This window comes from Colletotrichum navitas, assembly GCF_030913465.1.
Source record: "Colletotrichum navitas strain CBS 125086 chromosome Unknown LY79scaffold_4, whole genome shotgun sequence".
NCBI classification, from domain to species: Eukaryota; Fungi; Ascomycota; class Sordariomycetes; order Glomerellales; family Glomerellaceae; genus Colletotrichum; species Colletotrichum navitas.
The window spans coordinates 62,468-88,353 of record NW_026850550.1 but is presented as its reverse complement, the minus strand read 5'-3'; the positions used below and the strand labels follow the sequence as shown (position 1 = coordinate 88,353).

The 25,886-nt window shown below is 55.6% G+C and overlaps 7 protein-coding genes across 7 annotated transcripts; 2 read left to right on the top strand and 5 right to left on the bottom strand.

Moving 5' to 3' along the window:
• Positions 1 to 76: 76 nt before the first annotated feature.
• Positions 77 to 951, top strand: LY79DRAFT_246888 (uncharacterized protein). The gene has a single exon (XM_060551806.1). It carries the CDS (start codon positions 307 to 309, stop codon positions 820 to 822), a length of 516 nt encoding a protein of 171 aa, XP_060419206.1. The 5' UTR covers positions 77 to 306; the 3' UTR covers positions 823 to 951.
• LY79DRAFT_246889 (uncharacterized protein) lies at positions 952 to 1,974 on the top strand. Its single transcript, XM_060551807.1, has one exon. It carries the CDS (start codon positions 1,080 to 1,082, stop codon positions 1,728 to 1,730), a length of 651 nt encoding a protein of 216 aa, XP_060419205.1. The 5' UTR covers positions 952 to 1,079; the 3' UTR covers positions 1,731 to 1,974.
• LY79DRAFT_246890 (dual specificity phosphatase) lies at positions 1,975 to 4,836 on the bottom strand. The gene has a single exon (XM_060551808.1). The coding sequence runs from the start codon at positions 4,562 to 4,564 to the stop codon at positions 2,219 to 2,221; it is 2,346 nt and encodes a 781-aa protein (XP_060419204.1). The 5' UTR covers positions 4,565 to 4,836; the 3' UTR covers positions 1,975 to 2,218.
• A 3,989-nt stretch (positions 4,837 to 8,825) lies between these two features.
• On the bottom strand, positions 8,826 to 9,657 carry LY79DRAFT_246868 (uncharacterized protein). Its single transcript, XM_060551805.1, has 2 exons — positions 9,640 to 9,657; positions 8,826 to 9,585 (listed from the first exon to the last, which is right to left on the bottom strand). The coding sequence occupies exon 2, from the start codon at positions 9,546 to 9,548 to the stop codon at positions 9,045 to 9,047; it is 504 nt and encodes a 167-aa protein (XP_060419203.1). The 5' UTR covers positions 9,549 to 9,585; positions 9,640 to 9,657; the 3' UTR covers positions 8,826 to 9,044.
• A 154-nt stretch (positions 9,658 to 9,811) lies between these two features.
• Positions 9,812 to 10,849, bottom strand: LY79DRAFT_246855 (uncharacterized protein). The gene has a single exon (XM_060551804.1). The coding sequence runs from the start codon at positions 10,747 to 10,749 to the stop codon at positions 10,075 to 10,077; it is 675 nt and encodes a 224-aa protein (XP_060419202.1). The 5' UTR covers positions 10,750 to 10,849; the 3' UTR covers positions 9,812 to 10,074.
• A 7,309-nt stretch (positions 10,850 to 18,158) lies between these two features.
• On the bottom strand, positions 18,159 to 19,300 carry LY79DRAFT_586611 (Tpt1/KptA family RNA 2'-phosphotransferase; the record flags this gene model as incomplete). The annotated part of the gene is made up of 2 exons (XM_060560661.1): positions 18,159 to 18,827; positions 19,103 to 19,300. 2 exons carry the CDS (start codon positions 19,298 to 19,300, stop codon positions 18,159 to 18,161), a joined length of 867 nt encoding a protein of 288 aa, XP_060419201.1.
• Positions 19,301 to 20,696: 1,396 nt separating this feature from the next.
• On the bottom strand, positions 20,697 to 24,876 carry LY79DRAFT_246780 (uncharacterized protein). The gene is made up of 2 exons (XM_060551803.1): positions 23,082 to 24,876; positions 20,697 to 22,775 (listed from the first exon to the last, which is right to left on the bottom strand). Exons 1-2 carry the CDS (start codon positions 24,498 to 24,500, stop codon positions 20,817 to 20,819), a joined length of 3,378 nt encoding a protein of 1,125 aa, XP_060419200.1. The 5' UTR covers positions 24,501 to 24,876; the 3' UTR covers positions 20,697 to 20,816.
• Positions 24,877 to 25,886: the final 1,010 nt, after the last annotated feature.

The window sequence follows — 25,886 nt, the reverse complement described above, 5'->3', positions numbered from 1 at the left end:
TGTTATGCCATGCGTTCGCGGGGATTCCTTACCGTGGACCCCTTTTCCCAGAAAAATGGCAAGAACAGAATACATAGCACACAACCAGAGAAGAGCAATGGTTTTTCTACCCATGCTAGAGTAGAGAGGGAGCGTTACACGTCTTTTCCTTTTCAGTTTTTTTCTTTTTCTTTTTCCAGCGCATTATTTTGAGATATCCAAGAAAGAAAAAAAACTTGTTGTCCGACACGGTCACCTGGTGGCTTTGCACAGCATGGCCCATGGTTTTCATTTCTCGTTTCGTATACTTGTTATATATTTATTTACATGTACATACGTCCGTACACGCCACATGCATACCTTATAAACGCGCTCGTTCGCAGACGTGGAACACGAGGCGAGCTCGTATCTCTCTCTACCCGGCCCCAGGCGCCGGTCTGGCGTCTACCATCCGATGAGAGATGTATCAGAGAGCGGCAGGGAGACCGGGCTGCCGGGGTTGGGGGGGAGGGAGGTTTCCCCTTTTCGATGCAAGGGATCCCGTCATCTGCCTCCGCATGCTCCCCCTCCTTCCCTTCCACCACCCCTCCCCTCTATCTCTCTCCATCTCCTCCCTGCGTGACGTTCGCGGCCCGTCGACGATGGCGGAGCTTCTACAATCCATCGTCGCGACAGGAGCAACAGGGGATGGGGATCCCCTCCCTTGCCTCCGCTGCTCCTCGTTTCCCAAGCACCTTGTCGCCCATGGGTAGCCCCAGACCTAGAAGAGGCGATTGCTCCTCTCTCTTCCACCCCACCCCTCTCCTCCGTCTTTCTCCGGGAGCCCGTGGGAGAGAAGATTGACCGGCCGGTAAGGCGGCGGCACGGCGCACGTCTCGCCGTTCTTTCACCGGGCCGAACAAGCCTGGGTTTCAGCTGGCCGGAGAGAGAGAGAGAGAAAAAACAAAAAGACGTTCTGGGGTTCGGCGGCTGCCGGGGACTCTCACGTAGGCATCGCATTTCTTAGGGATTACATGTCTTGCTGAACCTGTCACCGTGACCGTCCAGACCGTTGATGACGGCATCCCGCGACGTGCCCGCGCTCCAACGCTTTCACCATTATGACACAATCACGTGGGACGCAAGGAGCAACAGATTTGACACACCAAATGTGGTTTCTCATTGTGGTTTTCAAATCATCTACTTCTCTCCCGCCCCCACCTCCCCTTCTCTCTTTTCCTCCTGCCATGCATTCATGGTATCCTCGTCTCGTTCTTTGCCACATTCCCTTGGACTCCGTATGCGTTTGCGGAAAGTCATCCGTAGATAGACCCGCGGAAATTCCTAAACTCGACAAACACAAGAAAAAGAAAAGAATAAGAAAGAAAGAAAAAAACTATGCCGGTGTCCTTTTTGGGGGGGAGGGGGGAATGGAAAAAACCGACATCGGCAACTGTCATCTCTCCAAGCAACCCAGTCCCCGTGGGGAAAAGAGCCCCCGCGAAAAACCAGTGTACCAAATCCCCCCGGCTGTCCATAAACTCCCTGGTCCTAAACGTTGGCGCACCCGAAAACGACCGCAGGGTGTGCAAAGATGGCCGAACTCCCGTTTCCTTGCCCGTCCATGTCCAAATAGTCAGGATTTGCTTCCCACCTTTCCGTTCCAATATTCGCGCTCGGAAGATGCGCTTCTAGATTACACATTTCGGTTTATGGTTGTAAAGTACGTTCGTTTGCAAAGTGCTCGCGTGGCGGTATCATTCGCCAGCTAACCACTCGCTACGCGCTGGATTTAATAAAAGGCTTGAAAATGACAAAAGAAATGCCGGTTTGGCGATCGATAAGCTTCTGGAGCTTGCCGTGCTCGACGAGTTAGATAGGATCGGATGCACGTCTCATTGGAATCGTCGGCGGTGTTCGCAAGTGTTTTCCATAATAATACCTGCCACCTATATCCCGCTTTTGTTGTCCAAGATGACGCGGACGCAATGCTTGCAGATGTCGTTCCAACATTCAAATGGAATGATGAAATACTTTGACTCGGCGAACGTGCACATGGTTTGAGTCGCTGTCTCGTGCTCCGTCGATCGCAGGCCTCGTACAGGGTCTCGCGTTGTCGCAACACCCGTATCGACTAGTCCGTGTCGCGGGGAAACAGCCATAAAAGGCTCAAGTTTGGGCCAGTGTCGCCAAAAATAGTCCGATCCCCGAGCGGTTGTTGCTAGTTGCAAAGTGACGTTATACACCGTCCTGGCCGTGGTCATAGCAGCTCGTCAATAGACCTCACAATTGGTGTTTCACCCCTTGTAGGCGGGCTTCGCGGGTCGGCAACCTGAGCAGGGCGTCCGAACGGGTAGAAAGGGTCTCGAGGGAACAGTGTTTGTCTAGGCGAGAACAGACCCTCATTTGGGGTTGGCGGAACTTCAATAAATTGCATCCCTGGAAAGTCGCTGCAGGGATCGTGCAGCGGGTTTTTTGTCATCGTCTCTGCTCTAGGCGACATGAGTGGCGTATCATCAGGCATCGGGCCAATCATTGCGCGAGGTAATTCCTTGCGGATGGTGTGTTCTGTTTCCATTTCGTGGCCTAATGACGGGCCCAGGTTCAAGCTGGAGAAACCAAAGCCGGCTGCTGGGCCGAATCGATGAGCTCCGAAGCCGGGCGACGGCGGCGGTTTGGCCGGGAATGATAACGACGATGGTGCCAGGCCCGAAACAGACCGTTCAGGCTTGGATGGAAGTAAGCGATCGACGTCAAAGGTGGCAAACTTGACGGGGTCCGTCTCGTTTTCTGACCAGGAAAAGCTCGACGGTGCCGATGATGGTCCGGGTGAAATTGGTCGGCTGCCAGGTGTGGAATGTCCTCTGCCACGGGTAGGGCTGCCCTTCTTTGGGCTCGCATTCCCTGAGCTGCCTTCCTGCTCTCCTGGTAGAGGAGCTGTCAAGGGCTCCTTGGGCGCAAGCTCCATGGCGGCATCGACGGACAGCGTTAAACGGTGCTTTATGGGGCTGCGTCCAGCTCGAGGGCGTAAAGCTGACCCTGGCGGGCCGTTCTTCTTGGAGACTTGCTTCTGGAAGTCCTGCAAGCAGTACATGAGCTTCATGTTGGGGCTGATCCATTTGCTCTTGCCTTGGGCAGCGTAATAGGCGTCGTTAACGCTGAGCTCAGGGTTCCTATACATGCCGTACGCGATGATGAGACTGGCAGATCGACTGGCGCCTTGTTGACAGTGAACGAGTACCCTCTTCCCCTCCTTCGTTCTCGCGTCGATTGTTTCACAGAGATGCATCAGATCCTGTGCGATGTCTGTATTGTGGTCCCAGGGCATGTGAATGTACTCTGGGCGATGATTGGAGAACGATGGGCGTTTAGGCGTCGTGGGTGTTTCGGTTCTCTTGAGGCTAGGGAACTCAAAGGCCGTGGAGAAACTCGCGTTTGACAAGGCAGTGTCGGGGATGGGGCTGGCTACAGGGGAGTCCGACATGGGCTCGTCCGGCTTTGGCAAGAATGAAAACGGATTGTTGACCTCCCGCGCAACGTTGATGACAGTGTCGAACTTGGAAGCCTCCTCGGCTGTCGGTTCCAGGTAAAGGTAGACATTGTCTTCGTAAATTGCAATAGGACCGTCTGGGTACCCAGGTGTCTTTTGGTCCTCGTTGTTTTCAATCTCATGGAACGGCTCAAAGTCAAGGGCAGCACGACTCGCAAGCTGCGTCTTGATTGGAGACTCCTCCTCGACAATCGCCGTGTCGAATGAAGAGCCGACGCCGGTCTTTGTCGGTCTCAGAAACTCTGAAAGACCCGACTCGTTCCTTTCCAAAACCTTGGGGAAAGTCATTCCGCCGGCAGGGCCGAACGTCGCGCTCTTCAGCGAAGGCAACATGTGGGGGGACGAGGTCGAATGCTTCAAAGCGCGCCTCTGCAGCATGGGCGGCATGCCAGGCGTACCGGGGACTTCCAGGGTGTTGTTCCGCATGACGAGGTCCGATGTTTTTGTGTTGAGGCTCAGCTGACTGGGCTTGCGCTTCATTGCCGGGATGGTAGGCTTGATGAAGGAGGGCGAGGCCGGTTCAGAAACGAGTGTCGCGACCGGGTTGCTCACAAACGGCGGCTGGATCGACAAGCCCTTCATGTTCTTGGGGCGGCGCGGCGAGGGAGAAGTCATGGGTCGGCCGAAGCTCGTGGTTTGTGCCGCAGTGAAAGTGTTCATCGCAGACATGGGCGAAAGACCGCCAAAGGACGTGGCAGGGTAAGAGTTGAGGGGTATCAAGTTCACGGGAGAGTCCGGAGAAGACGAGGGGGACGGGTCTGACAACGGAGAACAGTCGCTTGTTGAGAGCGTCGTCGTGGGCGACGACTCTGCAGACTCAGAGGCCTGGGTGGAGGTGCTGTCGTGGTGCTTGTGAGTGGGATCCGAGGGCATCGAGGCCCGCAGGTGGTGGATGGGGTTACCCAAGGGCTTTCCTGTAGCCTCCATCTCGATCAACTTGGGGTCAACGAGAGTGACTGTCTCCTGGGCGGCGATGGTCTCTGCGTCGAGGTCGAAGACGGACATGAAGGAGGGGATTTGATCTTCGTAGATCCGTCTCGCTGCTGCTGGCGGCATGGTTCTGTGCACCTTTGGAATGGGCTGCCCGAATCCCTTCTCTCTCTCTCTTCTCTTGCGCGAAGGAAAGGTGTTGGCGGCAGTCTCGGGCGACGACGAGACTGTATAAGCCGAAGGGGGCAGCGTGGGTGTAATGGTTAAGAAAATGTTTGCGACGGGGGGTGGTTGAAGGGGCGGGAGTCGCGGTGGGTGTCGAAAGAAAAGGGCGCGGGCGATTGGGTTGGATCGGAGGACAGCGCTGCTGAATCCCGTCGATGGTGTTGCTCCTCGTCGTCGGCGGGGGTTTCGTGGTCCGGGTCTCGGCAGGACCGAATGTTGCTCCCTCGTATATTTCCTACTCTTCCTCGTACTCGTTACGGTGGGCTGGTGACCAGTATCGCGACAAGAATAGCTTGAGTCGGCGAGATGGCGGGGGACTGCTCGTCCGGGAGGGCGGGTCCCTCTGCAGAGTTGAAGTCGTCGTGTAGAGGTCGAGAAGCCAGTAGAGGGTGAAGCGGAAGGAGAAGAGTAGAAGAGAGTAAGTGGTTGGAAGTGGTGGAAGAGAATGAAGAAGAGAAAACAAATGGCTAGTCACGACGGAAGCGGCGGGCTTGGGGTTAGCACATGCTGTAGGCGGAAAACAGATATGTGGCGCCGTCTAGTCAATACAAATACATGGATTGGAATGAGACGGCGGGCAAAGCAAGCGGAAGAGGAGAAAAGTGAACGAGGTAAAGGATGTTTTGCCGATTGGGGAGACCGCCGGGCCAGAATCGAGGGCTGGAAGGTGTAGAGAATAAGAGAGGGGGTGGGAATTGAGGATATTGGGGGGGAGGGAAGGGAGGATGAAGTGAGAAGAGAGTTGGTAGAAGAATGTATGTGAGGTGGTTAAAAGTTGAGTTGAGTTGAATGGACCAGGTACCTAAAAGGTGGGAAGGGTTCGAGAGAGGATCCGACAGGGCCTTGAAGGCGGACGGGGCAAACTGGCAGCACTAATAGCAACAGCAACAGCGACAAGCAGGAGTCGCGGCGGCAGCGGCAGCGGCAGCACCAGAGTGGAAAGGATTGGATGGGTTTGGGGTTTGGGATTCGGGGGTGGGTGAGAGAGGGGGGACGCTGCTCGGTGCGGATGCCGGTTGTTGCTGGTTGCTGGTGCCGGTGCTGCTGGTACGGGGTGGCGCTGCAGGCAAGCAAGCGACTGGAGAATGACTGCTGCCCTCGTCGAAAATGGGCCTGCGCAAGCCCGAAGAGACACAGATGCTGGTCAAAGGCAAGGACCACGGATGGTGGGAGGGTTCCCAGGGTTGACTGCTGGCTAAGGGCGTGAAGCACTGGGGCGACCGGGGCCAGGGGTCCTTTCCTGGGCTGCTAGTGGCTGCCTCGGGAACCCCAAGGTAACGCAGTACGGCGCGAGACAAGGTACGAGAGGTACGTATCCTCTCTTCCCCTCTGTCTCCCCATCCTTCCTGTCTGAGATTGTTCGTTTAGGTAAGGCAGTGCGTCTAGGTACGTACATTGCAAGGTACCTCGGTACCTACCTGGTAGAGCACGAGGCCGGTACGTATCTTCTCTGCCTCCCATTTCCCACGGGTCGCACACCATGAATAGCATCACTACTGCTACAGTTCCTACGTCGCTCACAGACCACGAGGCTCACTAGTGCCTCTTGCGCACGACATTGGCTCGAGTGGCGGCGGCAGCAGTGGCAGTGGCAGTGGCAGCAGTAACAGCGACGACGACGATAAAAACACAACCCATCTTGTCACGGCTGCTACTTGCCTAGCTAGTGGGCGGGTATTGCTAGTACGGTCTCGTCCACGGCATCTTCTGCACAACACACCGGATACCATCTGTGCATGTACTATTGTGCCCTGGCCTGGAGGGGAGGGGGACCGAAAGTATATTGCAACACTAAGCCGCCGCCATTGAAGAGAACTTGGACTGGTGCCCGTCCTTGAATTCATTTGTTGTTGTTTTAGAGCTGCGGCATTGCGGCGCTGGAAGGGTGTGGGATGGGAGGGTTAACTGCCTGATCCAAGGAGCCGTTGGCCTACCAAAGAGGCAGGCAGGCAATCAGTCAGTCACTCATTGAGGTAATGAGTGACCATGCTCACGTACGAGCCGTCTCGTGTGCTTGGGCCGGCCACCTTGAACCGTTAGTCTGCGATGAGCGAGCCCTGACACCTGCAGCATAGAAGAAAAAGAACAGCCTGGACTAGCATCGGCGCAGTGCTGTGTCTGGTGCCATTGACGAGCCTTCGTGCTCTTGCCGCCGCTCATGAGCGTTGCCGCCGACAGATGCGAATGGACGAAGCTGACTGGACTATCGACTTTTCCCATGTCCCCCCTCATCAGTCTGTAGTAGTACCATCACGTACAGATAGTCAAGGGCCGGCAGCGCAAGTGGGGGCAGTCGTTGTGGAGAAGAGCAACGAAAGAGTGGGGTTTCTTCTTCTACTCTTTTTTTTTTTCCTTTTTTTTTATCCTCCTTACCCTTGCCAAGTTGGTGTGAGTGATCCATGAGGGAAGGGAGTGTGTGGGCTTGCATCGTGACTGGAGCGTGTTTTGCGAAAGATGACCGGGGTAGCTATTAATAGCAAAAGCCCGCGGTTCCACTCCGCTGCTCCCCCCCTCATCCTAGGTTGCACTTGTGTGTGTGTGTGTGTGGTGGTGCTTGCGCCTTGCGTCGTCCGTCGGCGCCAATTATGAACCAATGAGAGCTTCGCTAGAGCTGATTTCGGCTTGACTGTGTGCAGGCAAGGCAAAATGGATTCATTTCATTTTTTGATGGTTTTCATTTGGCCCATGGCGTCCGTTATGTGAGTACTGCCTTTGCGTTGGAAAAGAGGCCTTGTCATCCTGCTGAGCCCGTCTCTTCGCTTCCGAATCCGCACTTACGGAATCACACGTCCGGTTGGTCACAAGTTTGGGAGGGGTTTCTAGCTGAGAAGAGGCTACTCAGCACTACTTCTGCAGATATAACCCGTCGTTTCCACTTTGCGGTCCCTCCCTCGCCACTGAGCCGTGCTGCTGCTGCGTCTTTTACTAGTAGGACGAAATGGATCTGCTGCCTGGGGCCGCCTCTGTCGTCGTTTCCATCGTTTCCATCTCTCTTCTCACACACACACACACACACTCTCTCTCTCTCTCTCTCTCTCTCTCTCTGTATCTCTCTCTCTCTCTCTTTCTCTAACGTCTCAGAAACAGGAAAGATGCGCCATTACGTGTGCAGTGTGCCGTCACAAACAACCAACATCAGCACACAGGGTCACAGCTATTGCAAACATATGCGCGAGCGACACTTGGACGCTAACTGGTTTCCGTGGTACCGGCGGGCCGAGAAGAACGTATACTCGCAAGAAGATGACAGGACCTGTCAGGAGTAAGCCTTTCGTTGCTCGAGCGTCAGCTAACGAGCCTTGCGACCCATCGACCGCCCCAAACTTGATTTTTGTTCCTTCTTTTCGACCCGGGCACACTCGGCCGCCTCGACTCGGCTGTTTGATCTCTCGCTCTTGGCCCCACTGTTTCCGAATGTCCCAGCCTGTCCGACGGTGATGTGCCTCCTAGTAGTAGGCATGGGAGACACCTCTTGGCGTCCTGTGCTTTTTATCTCTAGTGTACGGAGCATCCCTCTCTACTACATCGTACTTAGTGTGCTTCGCCCCAGTTCCATCCTTGCAAACAAATACCGAGACTCTGGTGCCGCGTGCCCTCTCTTTTGGAGTTGCTAGACCCGGTGAAATTCCGACATTCCAGTCCACAGCCGTTCCCTACCGCCAAAGAAAGAAAGATCGTCCAGTAACAATGCCTCGGAGAGAGTCCGACCGACAATCCCTTCTTTCGGCCGGGTTCGCGGGTTCGTCGTATGTCAAGTCAGTAGTATATCTTTGGAAATGTCGATTGCAGATCATTCCAACATTCCACCATTCACATACTCCACAAAGCCCAATATGATGCTGGCGATATCTCTAGTTCTTTATCTGCTGCAGTCCGTGCAAATCCTCGATGGTTTGAACACACACAGCACTTGGGTGACAAAAAAGATGGCCTTTTTTCCTTAGCACTACCATACGACAACAGACCTTTTTTTTTTTTCGTCACCCGAGTGCGTCGCTACCTTACCCCATCACCAAGGGGCCAGCCAGCCACTTCTTTAGCTGGCCCCCCATCCCTTGAGCAAAGTCTAGAACATGTTTCCGGATCGAGCCCCCTTCCTTCCCGTTAGCGGGCTGGCGATGGGCTGGCGATGGGCTCGCGCTGACAGGGCCTGTCTGCTGCGTGTGTTGTCTTGTCCTCTCTGGATGCGACGTCCACACAGTCAACGAACCAACCACTGGTTTCAGTTTGAGCCACCGTCGTGGAAGGCGCCATCGCCATCTTCTCTGTGGCTCCGGTACCAGCCACCAAACCCATCAATTGTTACTGGGCGCCGCACAAACTCTCCCAGCATTCATTCCACTCTGCACCCCGGGCGGCAAAAGCTACGACCAGTAAACCTTTACCGTACCCATCGCGAATAAACACTTGAACCAACTTCTCGGCCAGGCCGCCAATGGTTCCCGCCCCATTTGCAATGCCCATGTGCGTTGTCCCGGGTCGCCATGGATCGAGGGAGCGGCCATTCCGTGGGTCTGATTTGTTGGAAATATCGGTATACGACGATTGCCTTGATCACGGTGGCCGTTTCGGTAGTATTGGTATGGAGAGGACCAGGGGTCCGATCTAAACTTTCTTCTATCCGTACTGCGTAGTAGTATGCCTGCCACTGCATCTCCATCCGTCCCGAACAAAGGGCACGACAATAGGTACAGGTCCGCCTTGAGGCTCGGGGTAACATCGCACTGCATCGCGGCCGGCTTGCTCGCAGTGTGGCGCAGACCGCATACGTGTATGCCGGCGGCCGACCGATGATGGGGATTCCCCGTCTCGGAAATCCCAACGGTCGTCTCGAATCTGTCAATCTGGGATCCGCGATGTCAACCCGCTGACAGGGCAGTGGCATCTTCCCAGGGCTAAAGATTCACAAGTGATTCGCTTTGCTGCTTCTGTAGGTAAGCACAGGTGGCTTCATTTTGGAGAGGGGAATGTTTCACCGCGCATCAGCATCCGGGTATCGTGGCATGCCAGGAGCAGAGACAGGATGGAAAAGCCACACCCAAAGGCAGCATTTCATGGTTCCTGGGCGGCGTTTACGGTGCACGAGTAGGTAGATGGCTGGCTCGTTTGTCCACTATTCTGCGCCGTACTGTGTAACTACCGCGTAAGCCAGAGTGGGGACTGCATTTGCCAAGCAGAGACATCCTTCCGACCCTGCACTTGACAAAATCCCTGCTAACCTTGCTAAGGGATATATGCCGAGGCATGGGACTGCTTGTATCGTGGGTTCCTCCTTTCGGAATGATACCTTTACCTGACGAGCGGCAACCATAATGATGAATATTGTCTCTCTAGCAGATTTGGAACCAATATAGTGTAATAGTTGTTGCTCGTATATGCGCTTGCTATAAACTACTTGGTCTCACCGTTGGTTAATCTCCCTGTCTAGAGATGGGGTAACCCACCGATTCGTCCCATGTCCCTCTGCCTCGCTCTCCACACCACCTAGGAAGGGAAGGGAAAACACCACCGTCATCCTTTACATCCTTCGTTCCAAAAAAAAAAAAAAAAAAAAAAAAAAAAAAAAAAAAAAAAAAAAAAAGAGAGAGGACGTTGGCGCTGACTGAGGACGCATGAGATGTACGGTGGAGGCGACGAGAAAGGAGGGCGCTCTGGTGCTTGATACAACTCTGCCTCCCCCTGGCAAGGCCCGGCAGAGCCTCCTTTGTTCGATCGTCGCATGAACCCGGATTTGTTTCTTTTGACGAGTGCAGCGGCGGTACCGTCTGGACAAAGATGGCGGTCCTCTTCCTGTTTCGCTGCGACGGCCCCTTCCCTTTTCTTGCCTTTCCCCCTCCAAAACAAGCCGGAAGTTGGTTCGGTCGTCGCTGCCACTCATCCTTTTTCGGACTTATTATGTGGGTCCATGATGACCGTTCAAGGGGGTCCCGTCGTTTCAGAAATTGCCAAGGCGTCGAGGAATAGCATAGCTTCAAATTTCGACCAAAGGCAAGCAGGGGCCCGATGCTCCTAATCTCCCAGGCGCAGCCACCACGATTGGGACGCTGCGTGGGCTGGTGGGGGCACGCCTGGATCGAGACGCCCATTGGATACTCTACAGCAGCTCCACGAGATCGCCGCCAAAGACAGTGTGTGGACACTGAACAGCATAAGATTGCCTCAAACGATATCCTGCCGCGTTCCTTCAGCGGGATTCGCAAGCCACAGAAACAATACCAGACACGACCGGCAAGGGGACGGGGTAGGAAGACGGAAGCAAGGAATGAGAAACAGAGGGTTTGAGGATCACACTAGTCTCGTCATCGCATTTGTCGCATCCTCGCGCCTTCCTACTAGGTAGTTTTCTTGAACTTGCGATGGACCGACGGGCAAGTGTGACTGACTGCACAGAAGGCAAACAAGAGCAGGAGCAGCACCTCGGCATGGCAGGGGGGCATGCGCGCAGTGTGAAAGAGGTGGTTTCTCAGGGCAGGCAAGCAAGCGGTTGTTGCTTTTTTCAGTGGCAGTGACAGCAAGCGCAACTGACCATCTGCCGTCCGAATGAGACACATGAGGAGAAACAATAGCAGGCGCCATTCCGAAAAGTCGGTCTGGCACAGGGAACATCCCATCTCATTCCGCCTCTTCTGCCACTTTCCCTCCTTTCCACGCGCACAAACGTCGTTCGTTACCTAGCAGTAGGTATTTGTGCACGCGTCTATTTTGGGCGCCTATTTTTCCTTTTTTTTCCTTTCAGCAAATCACCAGCCTCCAGGTCGACCCTTTCTCGGCCCACGGCCACTGACTCTTCCTTATTAATTCCACCGGCCGTTATTGCTCCTCGAACTGCGAAGGACCACGGGCCCCGGCCGACGAGTTCCGAAGGAGCGGATCTTCGCCTGAAGAGGAAACGGGGCTCCGAAAACCCTTCAATGTCGTTAAACTGAACATCCCCTTGTCGCAGTCTGTGTCACCCGTTGCGTTGCGCCCAAAGTCCAGGGCTATTCAACCTGCCCGCCTTCAATTCCAAACTGATGACGACGGACACTACCGGTACGAATAGTTATACTCACGTGTGCCGCACGGGTGTGCACAAGTCAGTCACCCCCGTCTGATGAGCCTCATCAAATAGGCTTCGGGGCAGAGGCGTCGATCCTACTTGCACATCCAAACAACAACGCTAGCGGCAGGAACTTTCGCGAAATTTACCCGTGTAAACCTTCCCGCACACGTTCTCACCATGGCAATTTTCTCTTTCCTGCCCCGCCCGTCCGCAAAGGAAGGTGAATCAAATCATGAAAATTTCACAATGGCAGTTCCCGCTCGCCATAAATCCTGTCATTTGGCCGTGACCCTGTCGTGTCCCGAAATAAGTCGTAATATATTGCGGGATAAAGGGCATGCGTTTCGTCTCTATGCTGGCGTATGCGGACGCCAACATGCGCATAATGGTAATATCCGCAAGGCAGCTGTTGGCAAAGCTTAGCCACCCGCTTCAACTTGCAAGCCTTGAGCGGCAGATCCGCGCCTGTCAAGACGGCACACTGGAACCAGAGGAGGAGGGGGATCTTGGGTCACCAGATGAGCTGAGACCTCTATCAAACACCCTCGACGATTTGTCTACCCGATCTCGATCCCCCATTTGAGGGGATTCGGGCCTGCCACCTCCACCTCCTCGGTCCTCTTCCCTATTCATACGTATGCCCGCAAACGATGCTTCAACTGCCCAACAACGGTGAACCCATGCCACGCCGCGGGGATCCAGGAACCGTACCTCGGATCCCAGCTCGTGTGTAATTTGAAGGGGACCTGCTCAACCGAGCCTCAAATCTGTTACCGTTTTGGGACGACACCTGGTCCAGGGATTGCTTGTTGCTCCTCAGCCTGCTGCCCCGTCGCCCCAGCAATGCAAGACGACGAGGGCACTGACCAGCCCGCTCGCCATCTGGGTCAACACCTATCTCTCTCTCTCTCTCTCTCTCTCTCTCTCTCTCTCTCTCTCTTTCTTCCTGGGTCGTCGGTGCGCCTCGAAGCCTCGCCTAGCCAGGCCTTGAGGAGACGATACCGGGGTTGTGACTCCCTCTTTCACTATTTCGTCTCCGTCTCGTCTCATCAAACCACCCTGCACGAGAGCGCATGTGGATGTTCAGCCCTGAGAGGCGGACGCGCTCTGCTTCATGCACCACGGTTCCCCCGGCTCGTCTTCTTGCTATCTGTGTCTCCATACATCGGTGCAACAGACTACCACGTATACGTAATTTACTTTGCCCTATCTCTCAAGACACTCCGGCTCTCCATGAAAACCCACTTTAGAGTTGTCGCGGCTCGAGCTGAGCCTTGTCGTCATCTGGACGATCTCGAACATCCGCCGCGTCGGAGGTTGACAAGCAGAGGACCTTATCGTTCCACCACCGACCACATCATCAAATAACACTGAAGCCACCGACTGCAGCTCGAAAAACTTGAAGCGGATCGAACGCGCGTGATGCCCGGCACCACGGTGGTCCCCAGCTTTCTCCAGCCCCTGCCCGTGGCCGTAGCATGGCCCCTTTGGGAAATCAAAGCGCCCTGGCACAGGTACGAAACTGGCGACATGCCGTTTCAGCATCTCTCGCCTACGAACCACGTCGCTCTGGCGACTGTGAACGTCAGGTTATACGCGAAGACAACAACAGGGGGGTGTGCTGAAATGGTGCAAGTTATACCGGCAGTCTGACAACGCGCGCGGAATATTCGTTTCGAACAGATTCACCTCTAGGCTAAATTACCTGATGCTCTCAAGCCGGCGGGAGATTATCCATTTGGGCTAGTCTTTTGCTACGGACGCTTCATCCGCCGTGTGGTCCCAGCACCCCTTCCTCATCACCGGCCCGTGTGACACTGCAAATTGCGTCTTGTATCCTCCCCCCCTGGCACCCGAGATGTGTGACCTAGACGAGCCCATCTCGAACCTTCTCACCACACCAAACCACTGTCTTGGAACACGCGCTACTGCAAGGCAAAACTTCTTGCTGGCGCTATTTACTCGTGCGATCCAAGGTCGACACCTGTAACGCGATCACGACACGATCTTCTTAACGGGGAAATGAGCAAAATGCCCCCCTCCTGGGTCGGAACCCTCCCCCGCGCCTTCTGTCTTGTAGCCTGCACGAATGGTCTGAACTACCACAATCGGGAGCTCGTTGCGGTTCAGGGGGCCGGGGCTGTCCCGTCGAGCAACGCCAATTCGGCCTAATACAAAGCAGGGTGGGGAGGGGGGCTCTGATCGTTCGCGGGCTGACTTTCGGTGTTCCCTCGTCAGGTTCGGCTTCATACCCGTAAGGCGACGTGATGGCGACGTAGTACGCCTGTCGGCCGCCCGCCCGCCCGCCTTGTCTGCTAATTGAGGCAGAGGGCATCTAGACAGTCAGTCCCGTTGTCCGCCTGGCGGCCTATATAGTTCACTAGGTTCAGACCGGCCTTCTGGCCATTCTATTCTTCCGCGATCCGCGACATACCTACCGTATCAGGAAGCTCTTGTCCGAGATGTGGTGATTAATCTCTCCTGGTGCGAAGCCATCTCCGTGGATGCTTTAACGGCTGGCGGCTGCGAAAACCAGGCGCGTATCTCTCTATTTCTCCCTCTCTCTCTGTATGTGTGTGTGTGTGTGTGTGTGTGTGTGTGTCTTGGCTAAGAGACGTCGGCTTCATGACCATTTTTTTCTATTGCGTTGGGCTTCGGGCATCCCTGTTAGGGTGTGATCGCGTGTACCTGTGCGAACTCAAGAGGAGCCGTTTTTGTGTACGTACGTTAGTCGGCCTCTTTATTATCATGTGTTCATCACCATCCGGGCCTCCCCATTCACGCTGACGAAGCTCCGGGAGTTAGTAGACCATGTTCGTATTCCTAAAGTTTCCCGCGACGGAGGACTAGCTCGGCGCGGGTTGGAGGGAACCGATGCCCGAGAAGAGCAGAAAAGCGTGACGGGGAAGTGACGTTAAAAGCAAAGAAGGGTTAGCGGGGTGAAGGCAAGGAGAGGTATGGGTAGCAGAGGCCTGTTGCGAGGTTGACGTTAGCGGCGCGCCGACCTCCGTCCTTCCGTCCTTCCGTCCTTTCGTCCCTTCCCCCCCCCTGGATCCCCGACGCCGATCGAGGGGGGAGTGTGCGGCCGCGGGCGCCCGAAAGAACCGAGAATCCCGGGAATAGAACTACGGCAGCCGGCTCGCCTTACCGGGTCATGGTTCGGCTACTTTTTTCCTCTCTTTTTCTTTCTTTGCGTTCCGACGTGCCGGGCTGGGCTGTTTTGAGGGGGGAGGCACTTGGACACCGCGTGTCGGCGAGCTTCCTTTCCGCGCGTAGTCAGGACATGACGAAGAACAAGACCCTACGGGATCTAGAGGGTTTCGTGGCCCGTTGGGACGACCAGAAAGAACTGCGGCGTTTGTCGCGTTTGGCCGCATGTGCTGTTACTGGGTTTGGTCGCAGGCGTCTGTACCATGGCAGAGAGTATCGTGCTTGGAGTCTCTGCTGTTGGCCGTATACACGCTCGTCAAAGCCGCGTCACCTCCCGTGTTCCTTCCGTCGTTGGTGATCTGGTATTGATTTCCGGGCCGCGTGTGCCCAGCCCCTTCTTCCTAGATTACAAAATTCATGTCGCCATCTCAAGATATCCTTTTCTCTGGAGGATTCCTTGTTGAATCGGGGGACCAGAGGGTGGAGCGGACACGAACTATGAGATCCAAAAGACTTGTTCTATTTAGTAGAGAAGCCAAAGAGCTATAGAGAACCAGGCAACACGATACTGTTGGCTCAGACGTACAAACATGGCAGCGACACCATATCCCATATTCAGACCATCAGTCTGCCAATACATCTCAATTCGCATACATAGCGCTATAGAACTGGTGTATCTTATCAAGACTAGGCTTCAACCGAACCGGTCGGCGGTGGAGAGTTTCGACCAGATCCTAAACTTTCCAGGGACGCAATTTATCTAATAGATATGGCTACAAGGCTCGTATCCTCACTGCAATGGGCTGACCTATTTCACCTTCAAGCATAAACAGCCCAAAAGGACGAGAAGAGGAACTCGATGCCCGTTGTTCAGCTCGTTCACTACTTTTACATGCCGCAGATATCGCATCGACGCCCATACTCTGCCTCGACAACCCCTTTCAAGCTGGGCACGCCTCTCAACTATGATGCATCAAGGCTCGAAGAGTGGTTCATAGCAGCATGTTTGAATACTATACCCCCCCTTGAGGAGGTAGTCTTGGAAATATCGTTGCCGTAAACAGCGGGATGGATATCCAGCGTGTGGGCGATCTCTTGAGCATCGAGCTCGCCATTCTTATCCTAGCCAGTCCACCCGTCAAGAACAGTCGCATTACTACAGCAAGTGAGATAGCTCAGGATAAGGTCCGATAAATGGGACGAACAATAGTATATATGTTCTAAGATGCCATCGGATGGGCAAACTCCAGTGGTACGAGCTGTCATGTCGTCTGCCCATCGGAATCAAAACTTGCGTAAGTGCAGCTTTGAACATCCCAGAGGTGAAAAGCAAGTCATCTCTAGCTCCTAGCATGCTCCCAGTATAGGAGCGCAGTATTCTGAACAGTTCACCACTCAGCAGCGTGTCAAATGGAGCATATTCTCCAGAGATTTGCCCGCCAGCTACGGCGGATGCCGTCCTCGGGGCGCCTTCGCACATGCAATCCTGACTTGGAGCTGCCCAAGCCACCGTGGCCGTCACTATTTCGGATACCGAAACCCTTCTCGAGGACCGCAGAGCGGGTCCCTCGGGGCATGGGCAGGCTGCCAGCGTCTTCGGAGCACCCGGCGAACGATCACGAGCAGGGACAACGACTGCCTCTTTTCCCGCCAAAACAAGCTGCAAGCGGACCACAGGCTCGTGCCTCTCCCAAGATACCGACTAGGTAGATTACTCAGACCGTAGAAGCAGCAGCAGCAGCCTGGGCGCTGCAGGACGTCATCTCTGTCTAATTCTTCGCCCCCCCCCAGAATGGCAGCGGCGAACGCGATACGTGGGGGGCCCACCCCTGAATATAGAACAATGTTATAGATCACGCTCTATACGCCTCTCACTCAGACGAGAGGTTCCCGGGCGAACACGTCTCCGCCGAAGGGAAGGGGGGGGTTGATTTCCCTTCATGGTTCGACCGAGTCAAGGACGGAGACACCCCACCCAAAGACGACATAGGGCTCGTTTCCAAGGTACAGGTGATAAGATCGTCCTGGTCGTGCGCTTGCTGCAGGCGTTCCCCATCCAAGCCATCTCTGCTCGCTCGTCCATCGACCATCGCAGCAGCCCAACTGGATCACGCACCGCGCATTCTGAGGAGGCGTGGGATCATCATATCCTCCCCCTCTCCCAAGCGTGTTGCTGCGTTCTGTAACAGGAGGGGTAAGACCGGATGTCCTCATCCCGCCTGCCACTTTATGAGCGGTTTTGGCGGGATAAAACAGAGATATATCTCGGATCTGCGTGAGCGTTGAAACCCTCTCCTCGAGAACCAATCACCTTTCCCGGCAGCGTGCCCTTTTTTTCCGTCTGTCGTTTCCCTGTGATGGTAGGCCGAGCCCACACCCGAGGCGGCTGTGCCCTCCGCAGCCTGAGAAGAGCCCTCGCCAATTGTGACACAGCGGGCCGGTGATCAAACAGCCCTGCGAGCCCGCAGGGGAGGAGGCCCTTTTCGCCATGATGTTTCCACCGTCGGTCTCGCCCGGAACACACAAAGAATGCATGGCTTGAAAAATTCCGACCTTGAGGCTCGTTGGGGGTAACATGATCGCCAGGATCCTTGTGCTAGAAACCTCCTACGTGAGCTGCAGATAGTACAGGGCGGGAGCGGTGAGGGCAACTACAGAGTCACGTAGATGGTATTTTTCCTGCCTTTCATCGACCGCGTATCGCACGGTGCTTTGACTTGCGATCGTGTCTTTCCATATCGTGTGTCAAGAGGCCCGTTTGAGGAAGAGGGCCAGAATGGCGGAGGCCGTTCTTAGTCTTTGGTCCTCTTGATCGAGTCATGTAGGAATATCCTGGGAAGGGAAGAAGAAAGGGGGGGAAAAGAAACAAGAAAAAGAAAAGAGGGAGAAAAAGACGCCTGGCTATTGATCAACGATGAGTTTCTTGGCCCAGAAGCAAGCCCCGGAGACGTTGGATAGAGGTTAACCTTGCATCTTGGCAAAAGCTTTGGTTGACTTCACATCTCCGAGATTACACTGGGCATGCCCTCTCTTGACGAAGCCCCGAGGCTCACCACACACATCCATCGACGCGCCGCTGGGCGAGGAGGCTTCATATACTATATTGATAAATTGCTGGTGAAAGTCCCGTGGACGATATGCAATAGAAGAACTGGCTTCGTCGCGACGGCTCTCTCGTTGCAGGCATATATTGCCCGCCATCTTCTATCTCCTGAGCAGCACAGTCGAGCAGAATGTCTCACGACCTCTCACCACATCAGGGCTGCCTTGCAAGATCGCATTTTCTCGACATGTACGTGTGACTCACGCCCTTCCGCCCCTCCTGCCTCCGCGACCGCCCCGCCCCTTGTTCGGCGGCGCCCTCATCCGCAACCCTTTGGGCAGCTCCCCGATCTTCTCCCCGTCCAGCCAGAGAACGCCGACGCCCGACGTCTCGTCCCTCGCGCGGACCTCCCGGAAGAGCCTCGTCGGCACCCGCCCCTCCTCGTCCCCTTCCGTCAGGACGACCCCGTTCTCGCTGACCCACCACCGCATCCCCTCCTCTTCCCGCAGCGCCCGTTCGACGTCGACGTACACCAGCACCTCGGCGTCCCGACGCATCCCGCTCACGACGCCCTGCTCGTCCCCGGGAAGGCCCGTCGCGAAGTGGACGTGATTCCTTCCCATCCTCGCCAGCCCCCCGGACTCCTCGATGTCCCTCCAAAAGGCAAAGTAGGTCCCGTGCACCACGACCTCGGGTACGTTGCCCGCCTCCAAGGTGATGGGAGTCAGGAGGCCCGCCGAGTCGACCTTGATGCTGTGGCCCTGGTTCGCTCGGATCAGCCAGTGCGAGGGTTCCGTCGACTTCTCGTCCAGCGACGGGTTCGTCGCGGCGTTGGGCTTGAGGGCGAAGCGCTGCTTGTCCGACGTCGTTACGGCGGCCTGTATGTCGGCGAAGGTGACCTGCAGCGAGCGGATGGGACCATAGGCGAGCTGTGAGTGGTGTTAGCGGCGTTGTGTACACCCAAGTTGTGTGCATGGCCTGGTGGGGAGGTAAAGAGAGGTGAAGCGTAGGCGGGAAGGCCGCCCGTCCTCCACCCCGGATCGGCCCCTTCCATGGCCGGGCCACCGCATGGAGGTTGGAAACAACTCGTTTCTAGCCCTTGGTTCAGATCCAGTGAGATCCAACGAGGTCGATTTCGTGCCGACCAATCCAGATAGGAGCACCATCTCGATCCTGAGTAGAGAGAAATAGAACCAACACTCACCACCTTGTCCAGCGGCGCATACCCGCCTTCATCAAGCTTCAGCCCGGCATTCTCGGCTTGGTGCCTCAAAAGCTTGGAAAGAGCCTTGGAAATCAACACCTCCCTAGGCTGCCCGCCCCCCCTTCCGCCTCTGCGTTCCCCCCTTTTCTGCGTCCTGGCCTCGACCGCGCCCGCGGCACCCTCATACTGATCGGCCATTCCGTCTTGTCCCACGACAGAAGACGACGAATTATGATTTGGAAACAACGATGACGGCCCGAGTTGCTGTGCCGACTGAGGTGATGAGAGATGCCGGGTGAGAGCTGTCTCGTGCGTCGCCAAGCTTCGCCTAGTAGTCGGCAATAGCGGAGTGGCGTGCGTGACGGAGAAGGTCTCGTGCCGCAGTCTTCTGGCCTGGCTAAGCGGATGGAATTTATATCGCTTCGAAAAGCAGCCGATGCCGGTTTTCATGTGTTGGGTTTTATGCAGGCTGCCGTGGTTCGTGGCCGTGTTCAGTTGGAGTCGTGAGTGACGAGTTGGAGTTAGGTTTGGGCTCAGGCCCACTGAAAATCCATCCAGTCGGTGATTTTCTCTAAAACCCCAAAGAAAGCCCCGTCCTGAGCCATCAGACCTCAGTCGCCGATGAGTCAACACGGGCGCCCGCGCCTCATCGTAGTCCTTCCCTATAACCAAGTTGTCACTTCCCGGCGTCACATGAAGCGGCTCGAGCACGAAGTTGAGCATGCCGCCTGTACTCCAATTGCTTAGCGCCCCAGTGCATCTAACGTGCTTGGGGGGCAATCAACTCGCTCGGGATCGCGCGCGATGCTCCCCCAATCCTCCAGAGTCTCAATTGAGGACCCGGCAGCCCCCTCAAATTCGAGTACCGTACCGCCGAGTCTGTTCATCTGCCCTCGCAGCTCGGGCGTGATATGGTACGGGCCGTCCACCTTTATCAGCATGGCTGCCACGTCTCATCGGCCTTGAAGAGGTCAAATACCTGGCTGTCGCCGGGCAGTCCTCGGTCCCGTGGGGCTTCTTGAGAACCAAACAAGCGTATATACAACATAGCTCCGAACCCAGACCTTTAATATCGGTCGCACAGAGCCTTATATCTAGTAATGAAGCGGTCATGGAATGACAACGCAACGGGCTTACAGCTTTCGCAAAAGCCGATTGCTGCGTCCGAATGCACGTACTTCACTTTTAGGGGTCCCTCGCCATCTCCTAGCCTTGTTGATAGACTAGGTAGCCAGCTACAGTACTAGGTCCAGAGTCTGGCAACAGCCACAAGGATGGCCCAATCAACAGCGACAGTAGGGTGCCTTGGTGGTGCACTGTGAAGTGACACCCAGCTGATGCGTTCCTTCTGTGACTCCTAATAGGGCTGTTCTCATCGCTGTTGCCAGACTTTTGACCCAGTACTGAAGGCGCGTTCTAGATTCCGTGGTCACATTTAACTGGAAAAATGTTTTAACAAAATTTGCCAGAGACATTCGAGGCCTCTGTCGATAACCTTTTTCCCATTGGTTGTTCGATATACAAATACTCCAGCCTTCCCAAGTGAAGGCGAGCCCAGCAAATCAACCGGCTGTCCGTCATCGATTGTCATACAAGTACAAGGTAACCGCCGCCGAGCCCATGCGGTTATAACATATGCCAAACAGGAATGACGCCAGCGAAAGAAGAAACATCTATGATACATTCATCCGTGTGATTGTGATTCGTTAAGACGTTATCGGTAGCTGCCTGACTGGGCAGCTGTCGATGAATTCGTTATCGTGCTGTCGCGGTTGGGTCTGCGGCTAATGCTGCTTGCCCGGTTCAGCAGCGACGTGTGGTTGAAAGAGAAGTTCCGTGGCTGCGCCACGGCCTGTTGCGGCCGGTCTTCGGTGGGCTTTTCGGACGGTGAGAATTGTTCGCGTTCGGGGGTGCGCTCGAGGTACCGGCGTGTTGCCAACGACGACGCAGATGGCGCGACAAGGCGAGACGTAAGGGACGATACTCCAAGCCGTCTGCGAGGAAGGGCGGAAGAAGCAGGCGATGACGCTTCGTTTGAAGCAGTCTGCGGGTGGTAAGTATGGGAGACGGCGCGAACTGGTGTGGTGAGCTCCGTCGCAGCTCGTGAGGGTGCACGGAGTCGGGGTTCGTCATCCACGTCCTCACCAGCGGTGAGCCGGCGTGACCGGAGCAACGAGGTTTGACGACCACTCTCTCGCGAATCCTCCGGCTCCTCGGTGCCTGCTCGCCGGGTTCTCAAGAGCATCGAAGACCTCCGGCCATCTTCGGGCTCCTCGGTAACCGCACGACGAGGCCGGCTGATGAACAAAGACGACTTCCGCTGGGCCGCCTTGTTGCCGTCTCCGGGGGTATTCGGTATTGTCCCAGGCGGTAGAGCATATCTGGGGCTAGGCAGAGAGCTCGAGCCCAACATGGTGCTGCGCCTCTCCTCATATTTGGAAAGGGCCCTAGGGCTGGTGACTGTGTTGGCGTTTGGCTTCGGCAGTGCTTGCTGTTCCATTGTTAGGCTATGGCGTCGTTGGGCAGCTCCGCTACTAAGCGTCTTAATGACCGTTGGGGTAGAAGGAGTTGTCGTCTCCTTGGGGGTGGGCACGTTGACTTGAATAGTCCTATTTCCTGCCGCTTCCTCGCTCAGTGCCAGAACCAGCTCAGTCAGACTCCGACAGATACTATCGGCCTTGCGTCGCAACTGGCGGTCGGTCAGGTTCGTACCCATACCAATGGTGCTTGCGCCGCTAGAAATGGGTCCCGGCTGGCCTGCCGTACCCATCATATTGGCGAGTGCCAGAGCGTCTTTGGCGGCCACCTCAAGCGCCCGGGCTACTTCGTCGCTCAGGAAGGGCTTGGATTTGCTGACGGCAGAGAGCAGGATGGGCTGCTGGGTTTCGCGCTGTGAAGATGTGGTGCTGACAGCATCCTGGTAAGGATGGTTGCTGCCAGAGGTTCGTTTCGGTGAAGTGGACATGGTGGTATTGGTGGCGGTTGGCGGGCGTTCATCCGAGGCTCGAGACATTGCGGCGCCCGAAGTTGCAGGCAGCTTGCCGGTCAGCTCCAGCCGATGGATTCGCGACTTGAGATCGTCCAATTCGTCCCACACAGTCGAAGGTGCGTTCGTTGAGGCCGTTGCTGTCGACTCTGTGCCCTCGACCCCGTGATTAGCATCATGCTGCGCTTCAGTGCGCGGAGATTCCGTCGACTTAGGGACCAGCGGTGAGGAGCTGTATGTGCGTGTTTGGCCGTATGAGAGGTTCGATTGTCTATATGCCGAGCTTCGGGCGGCGTGGCCAGCGTTGTTGTCGGTCAACGAGGGCCGCCGCCGCGCATATGGCGAGTTCTCGCCCATCGGATCCTGAAAGGTGAAGGATCGGGGCGTGCTGACGGTCGAACGACTGGCCGACTGACTGGCAGAGTAGAAGGTTTGTGCGCGTCCGAGGTCCTCGGCGGGATGGTTAGATGCTGGGCGATCTCGAGTCAAGGGCGATCGGTAAGCCAACGCGCGTGCCGTTGAATCGGCGGCACTCTCGTCCTCGGATTGTCGCACACGCTTTTTCGAGGTCTCCTGCTGGTCGGAAAGGCGACGACTGAGATGGGGAGGCGAGACGGGATGGTGATATGATAAGGGGACGGCGGCGGATAGTGGGCGGCGGTGGAAAGATCTAGCAACACGGCTCTGCTGGTCATCTTCAGTCAGCTCACGGTCGTCCATGGCAAAACCCTGCGCGCAGGTGTACAGGACGCTGGGGTGGCCGGCGCGGGAAACGTGAGAAACGAGAGTGCACTAAGAGACCATCGGACACACATGCGGGGGGATTGATTGGGGGAAGGCAAAAAAAGACCGGGATGGACAACCAAGATACGAGAAGGGGGCTTGATACTATGGCGAGTAGACAGCAGCCGTTGCAGAGCACGGCCATTTGTATCGCGCTAACATGACTTCCCGAAACAACAACGCAACTCCATGAAATGTGGCTAAACTTACTACGGTACTTGGCTGTTCCGCCGGCGCAACATCGCCAGAGCCACGACGGGTTGGCTCCTGCCTAGCGATCTTCATGAAGACGTCACCGGTGGTGTCGTCGGCTTCGGCAGACAACGGCGGTGTCATTTGGGAATAGTCATCGTCGTGTCTGCCTTCGAGTGCGCGCAAGGTGCGGTCGCGTTGGTTTGAGTCGGTGGATTCATCACCAAAGTCGAAAGACCGCATCGTAGAGGTACTGCTGTCGAGTCCCAGACTTCGACGAGAGCCGGATGATCGAAAAGATCGGATGGGGGCGACGCGCACCGAGGTGGTCGGGGTGCTTGCGGCAGTGGCTTTGAAGGAAACAGGCGGTCGCGACGTTCCTGATCTTCGTTTCTCATCTGTCGGACTCGAGTTTTGCAAGGTTTTTGGCAGCAGCAGTTCGCGCTGTCCCTGGGCCCAGTCCTTTGTCGACCTATCGGCCGGGGATCGAGGACTGCTGTCGGCCGTGTCAAAGGAATGCGTGGGATTAGTCTCTACAAGGTGTGACTTGAAGCCAGTCGCATTTGACTCGCGGAACCGAGATGCAGCGGCTCGTCGGGTTTGCAATCCGGTGGAAAGAGCCGGCGTTTTGGATTTTGAGACGTCGCCGTGGGGTGGGAAGGACAGCACGATGACGGGGTAAGAGGCGGACCGCCGGGGTGAGATGATCGTGTTGGCAGGGGTCGGCTGGGAAGCAGTGGACGCTCTGGATCGCGGACCGAGTTTGTGAGGCGACTCGGGCAACTCGCGGATGGGACTCGGATTGCGAGGTGAGAGGAGTTGGGGAAGTTGGCGGGAAGAGCGGCCGTCGTGGGTCGGTCGGAGTGAAGTCGACGGAGTGTCTTGTTGTTGTGAGCAGTTAGTGTCGGATTCGGCGTTGTTATGTTGCGGTTGCTGGTGTTCCTGCAAGTCTGACGTTGTTGGCAGGGCGGTGGGAGAGGCAGTGTCGGTAGCGGTGGTAATGCCAACGCCAAAACCAGAGTCAGCGACGGTGGCAGCAGAGTGGTTTTCGTTGGTGGCGTGTTGGGATTTAGGCGAGACGGGAGAGGGCGGGTTGTGTTGCAACAGTGAGGGGAGCCCTAGGCGTAGGGATGGGTGCTGCTGATGCAAGTCGGCGAATCGAAAGGTGGGAAGTTTGGATGAGTTGTGGCTCAGGCGATGGGTGTGGTAGGGTGAGGAGTGCGGATTTGCCGAAGATGTCGCAGGGACGGAGGTGGTATGGAATGCGACGGCGCTCTGCGAGGAGAATGAGGATGAAGAAGACGCGGACGCGGACGCGGATGCGGATACCGAAGCAGAAGAAGACAATGTGGGATCCAGAGTCGGGGCATGGCCCGCAGCTTCGAAACCACCTCCTTGTGCTGCTGCTGTTGTTGTTGCTGCTGTGGCCATGGCCATTGTCGCGTCGGGGGTCTCCCTGTGCTGGGATTCTCACACTGACTGTTTCTCAGTCAGGAAATCTCGGGGATCCGCTTTCGCGTTCGCTTCCGCTCGCTGCGCCTGAGAGTTGGCCAGGGCTTGTTAGCTCTTTCCCCCCTTCTGTTTTTGTTTTTTTTCTCCCTTTCCCTATCCTTACTCGCTTTCCCCCCCGTCTGTTCCCTGAGCATGCACTGGAGAACAGCACTTTTCGTTATCTGTCTCTGACTGACCCCGGTCCAGCCAAAGCAAACGAACGGCTGCTCTTTTAGGAATCCACCCGACCAAAGTTGTGTCCTCTGTGGCCAGTGGGTGGCGCCGCGCGCTATGTGCGTCTGCAGCTACTAGTCGTCGTTCGTGGATAAATGTGTATCGTTATTTCTTTTCGTTCTCTCAAGGAGACTGCTTTTTTCTTTCAGTTCTTTTTTAGTGATTCCCCGCCGCTCAAGTGTTATGATTTCGGACACGTTGCTCTTCTTGTTGGTGCTCACTGTCCAGATGGGTGACTCGGCAAAGTTTTTCTCGTGTCTCTTTTTTCTCTCGAACTTGTTTCCCTCTCTCGTGATGTTGCGCAATCCGCCGGCGTCGGGATGGGTCGCTGGTCTTGTTGATTAGGAATTAGCGGTTTCTGTGGTATAGGGCGTCTGTTAGGATCGTCCATCAGGCGTATGCACGTCGGCGCTCAGCGTAAGCGTCTTCGCTAGTCGTCGTGGACTTGTGGGAATATGTGCGTGTTAATGACTCGGGAAATGCGAGAGTATTCGTAAGGAAGGGAGCGGAAGCGTATTAGAGGCTGTCGTCGTACTGATCGAATCGAAGGGGAAATCCAAGGAGTGATGACGGACGCTGGCGTTCTTGGTGCAATGGACGAGGCGATTATGATATAGAGGAATGGATAGATTAATGAGAAGGCGAGAGGGCAAGAAAGATAGAGAGCGAGGTTTGAGTTGGCTGCAAGGGCTTGGGTAATTAGAATTAAAGAGGAGGAAAGAGCGTCGTGAACATGTGCAAGTGCGAGTGCGGGCCGGAGGGGGTGCGTGAGCAGGCAAGTGCTGATCTCCTCGTCTGGTGGTGTGTGTAGTATGGCCCTGAAGAGGGAAAGTTAGATCCCGATGTACGGATGGGATGGTCAGTCGGGGATTAAGTGATGGACAGAGAAGGACGGAGAGAAGAGAAGACAGATGACTAAAAAAAGATATGAGAGGGAAAAAAGGAGGGAGAAGTTCGCCAACTCGTCTTTCCTCCTGTTCGCACGAGGTGACTAGTCTTTTTTTTTTTTCTTTCTTTCTTTCTTCCCTTCTTTTCTTTCGACTCTACGGAGTATCCGCACTCTCCTGAGGCTCTTCTTCGATGGAGCTGCAAAGGGTA

What these genes read in the sequence shown, in the direction of transcription:
- LY79DRAFT_246890 (XM_060551808.1), bottom strand. Translation starts at nt 4,564, where the DNA reads ATGCCGCCAGCAGCAGCGAGACGGATCTACGAAGATCAAATCCCCTCC.
- LY79DRAFT_246780 (XM_060551803.1), bottom strand. Translation starts at nt 24,500, where the DNA reads ATGGCCATGGCCACAGCAGCAACAACAACAGCAGCAGCACAAGGAGGT. An exon ending in CGGAACAGCCAAGTACCGTA is followed by an intron (nt 22,776 to 23,081) that starts GTAAGTTTAGCC and finishes GAAGATGACCAG; the next exon opens with CAGAGCCGTGTTGCTAGATC.
- LY79DRAFT_246868 (XM_060551805.1), bottom strand. Translation starts at nt 9,548, where the DNA reads ATGCCACTGCCCTGTCAGCGGGTTGACATCGCGGATCCCAGATTGACA.
- LY79DRAFT_246889 (XM_060551807.1), top strand. Translation starts at nt 1,080, where the DNA reads ATGACACAATCACGTGGGACGCAAGGAGCAACAGATTTGACACACCAA.
- LY79DRAFT_246855 (XM_060551804.1), bottom strand. Translation starts at nt 10,749, where the DNA reads ATGGGCGTCTCGATCCAGGCGTGCCCCCACCAGCCCACGCAGCGTCCC.
- LY79DRAFT_246888 (XM_060551806.1), top strand. Translation starts at nt 307, where the DNA reads ATGTACATACGTCCGTACACGCCACATGCATACCTTATAAACGCGCTC.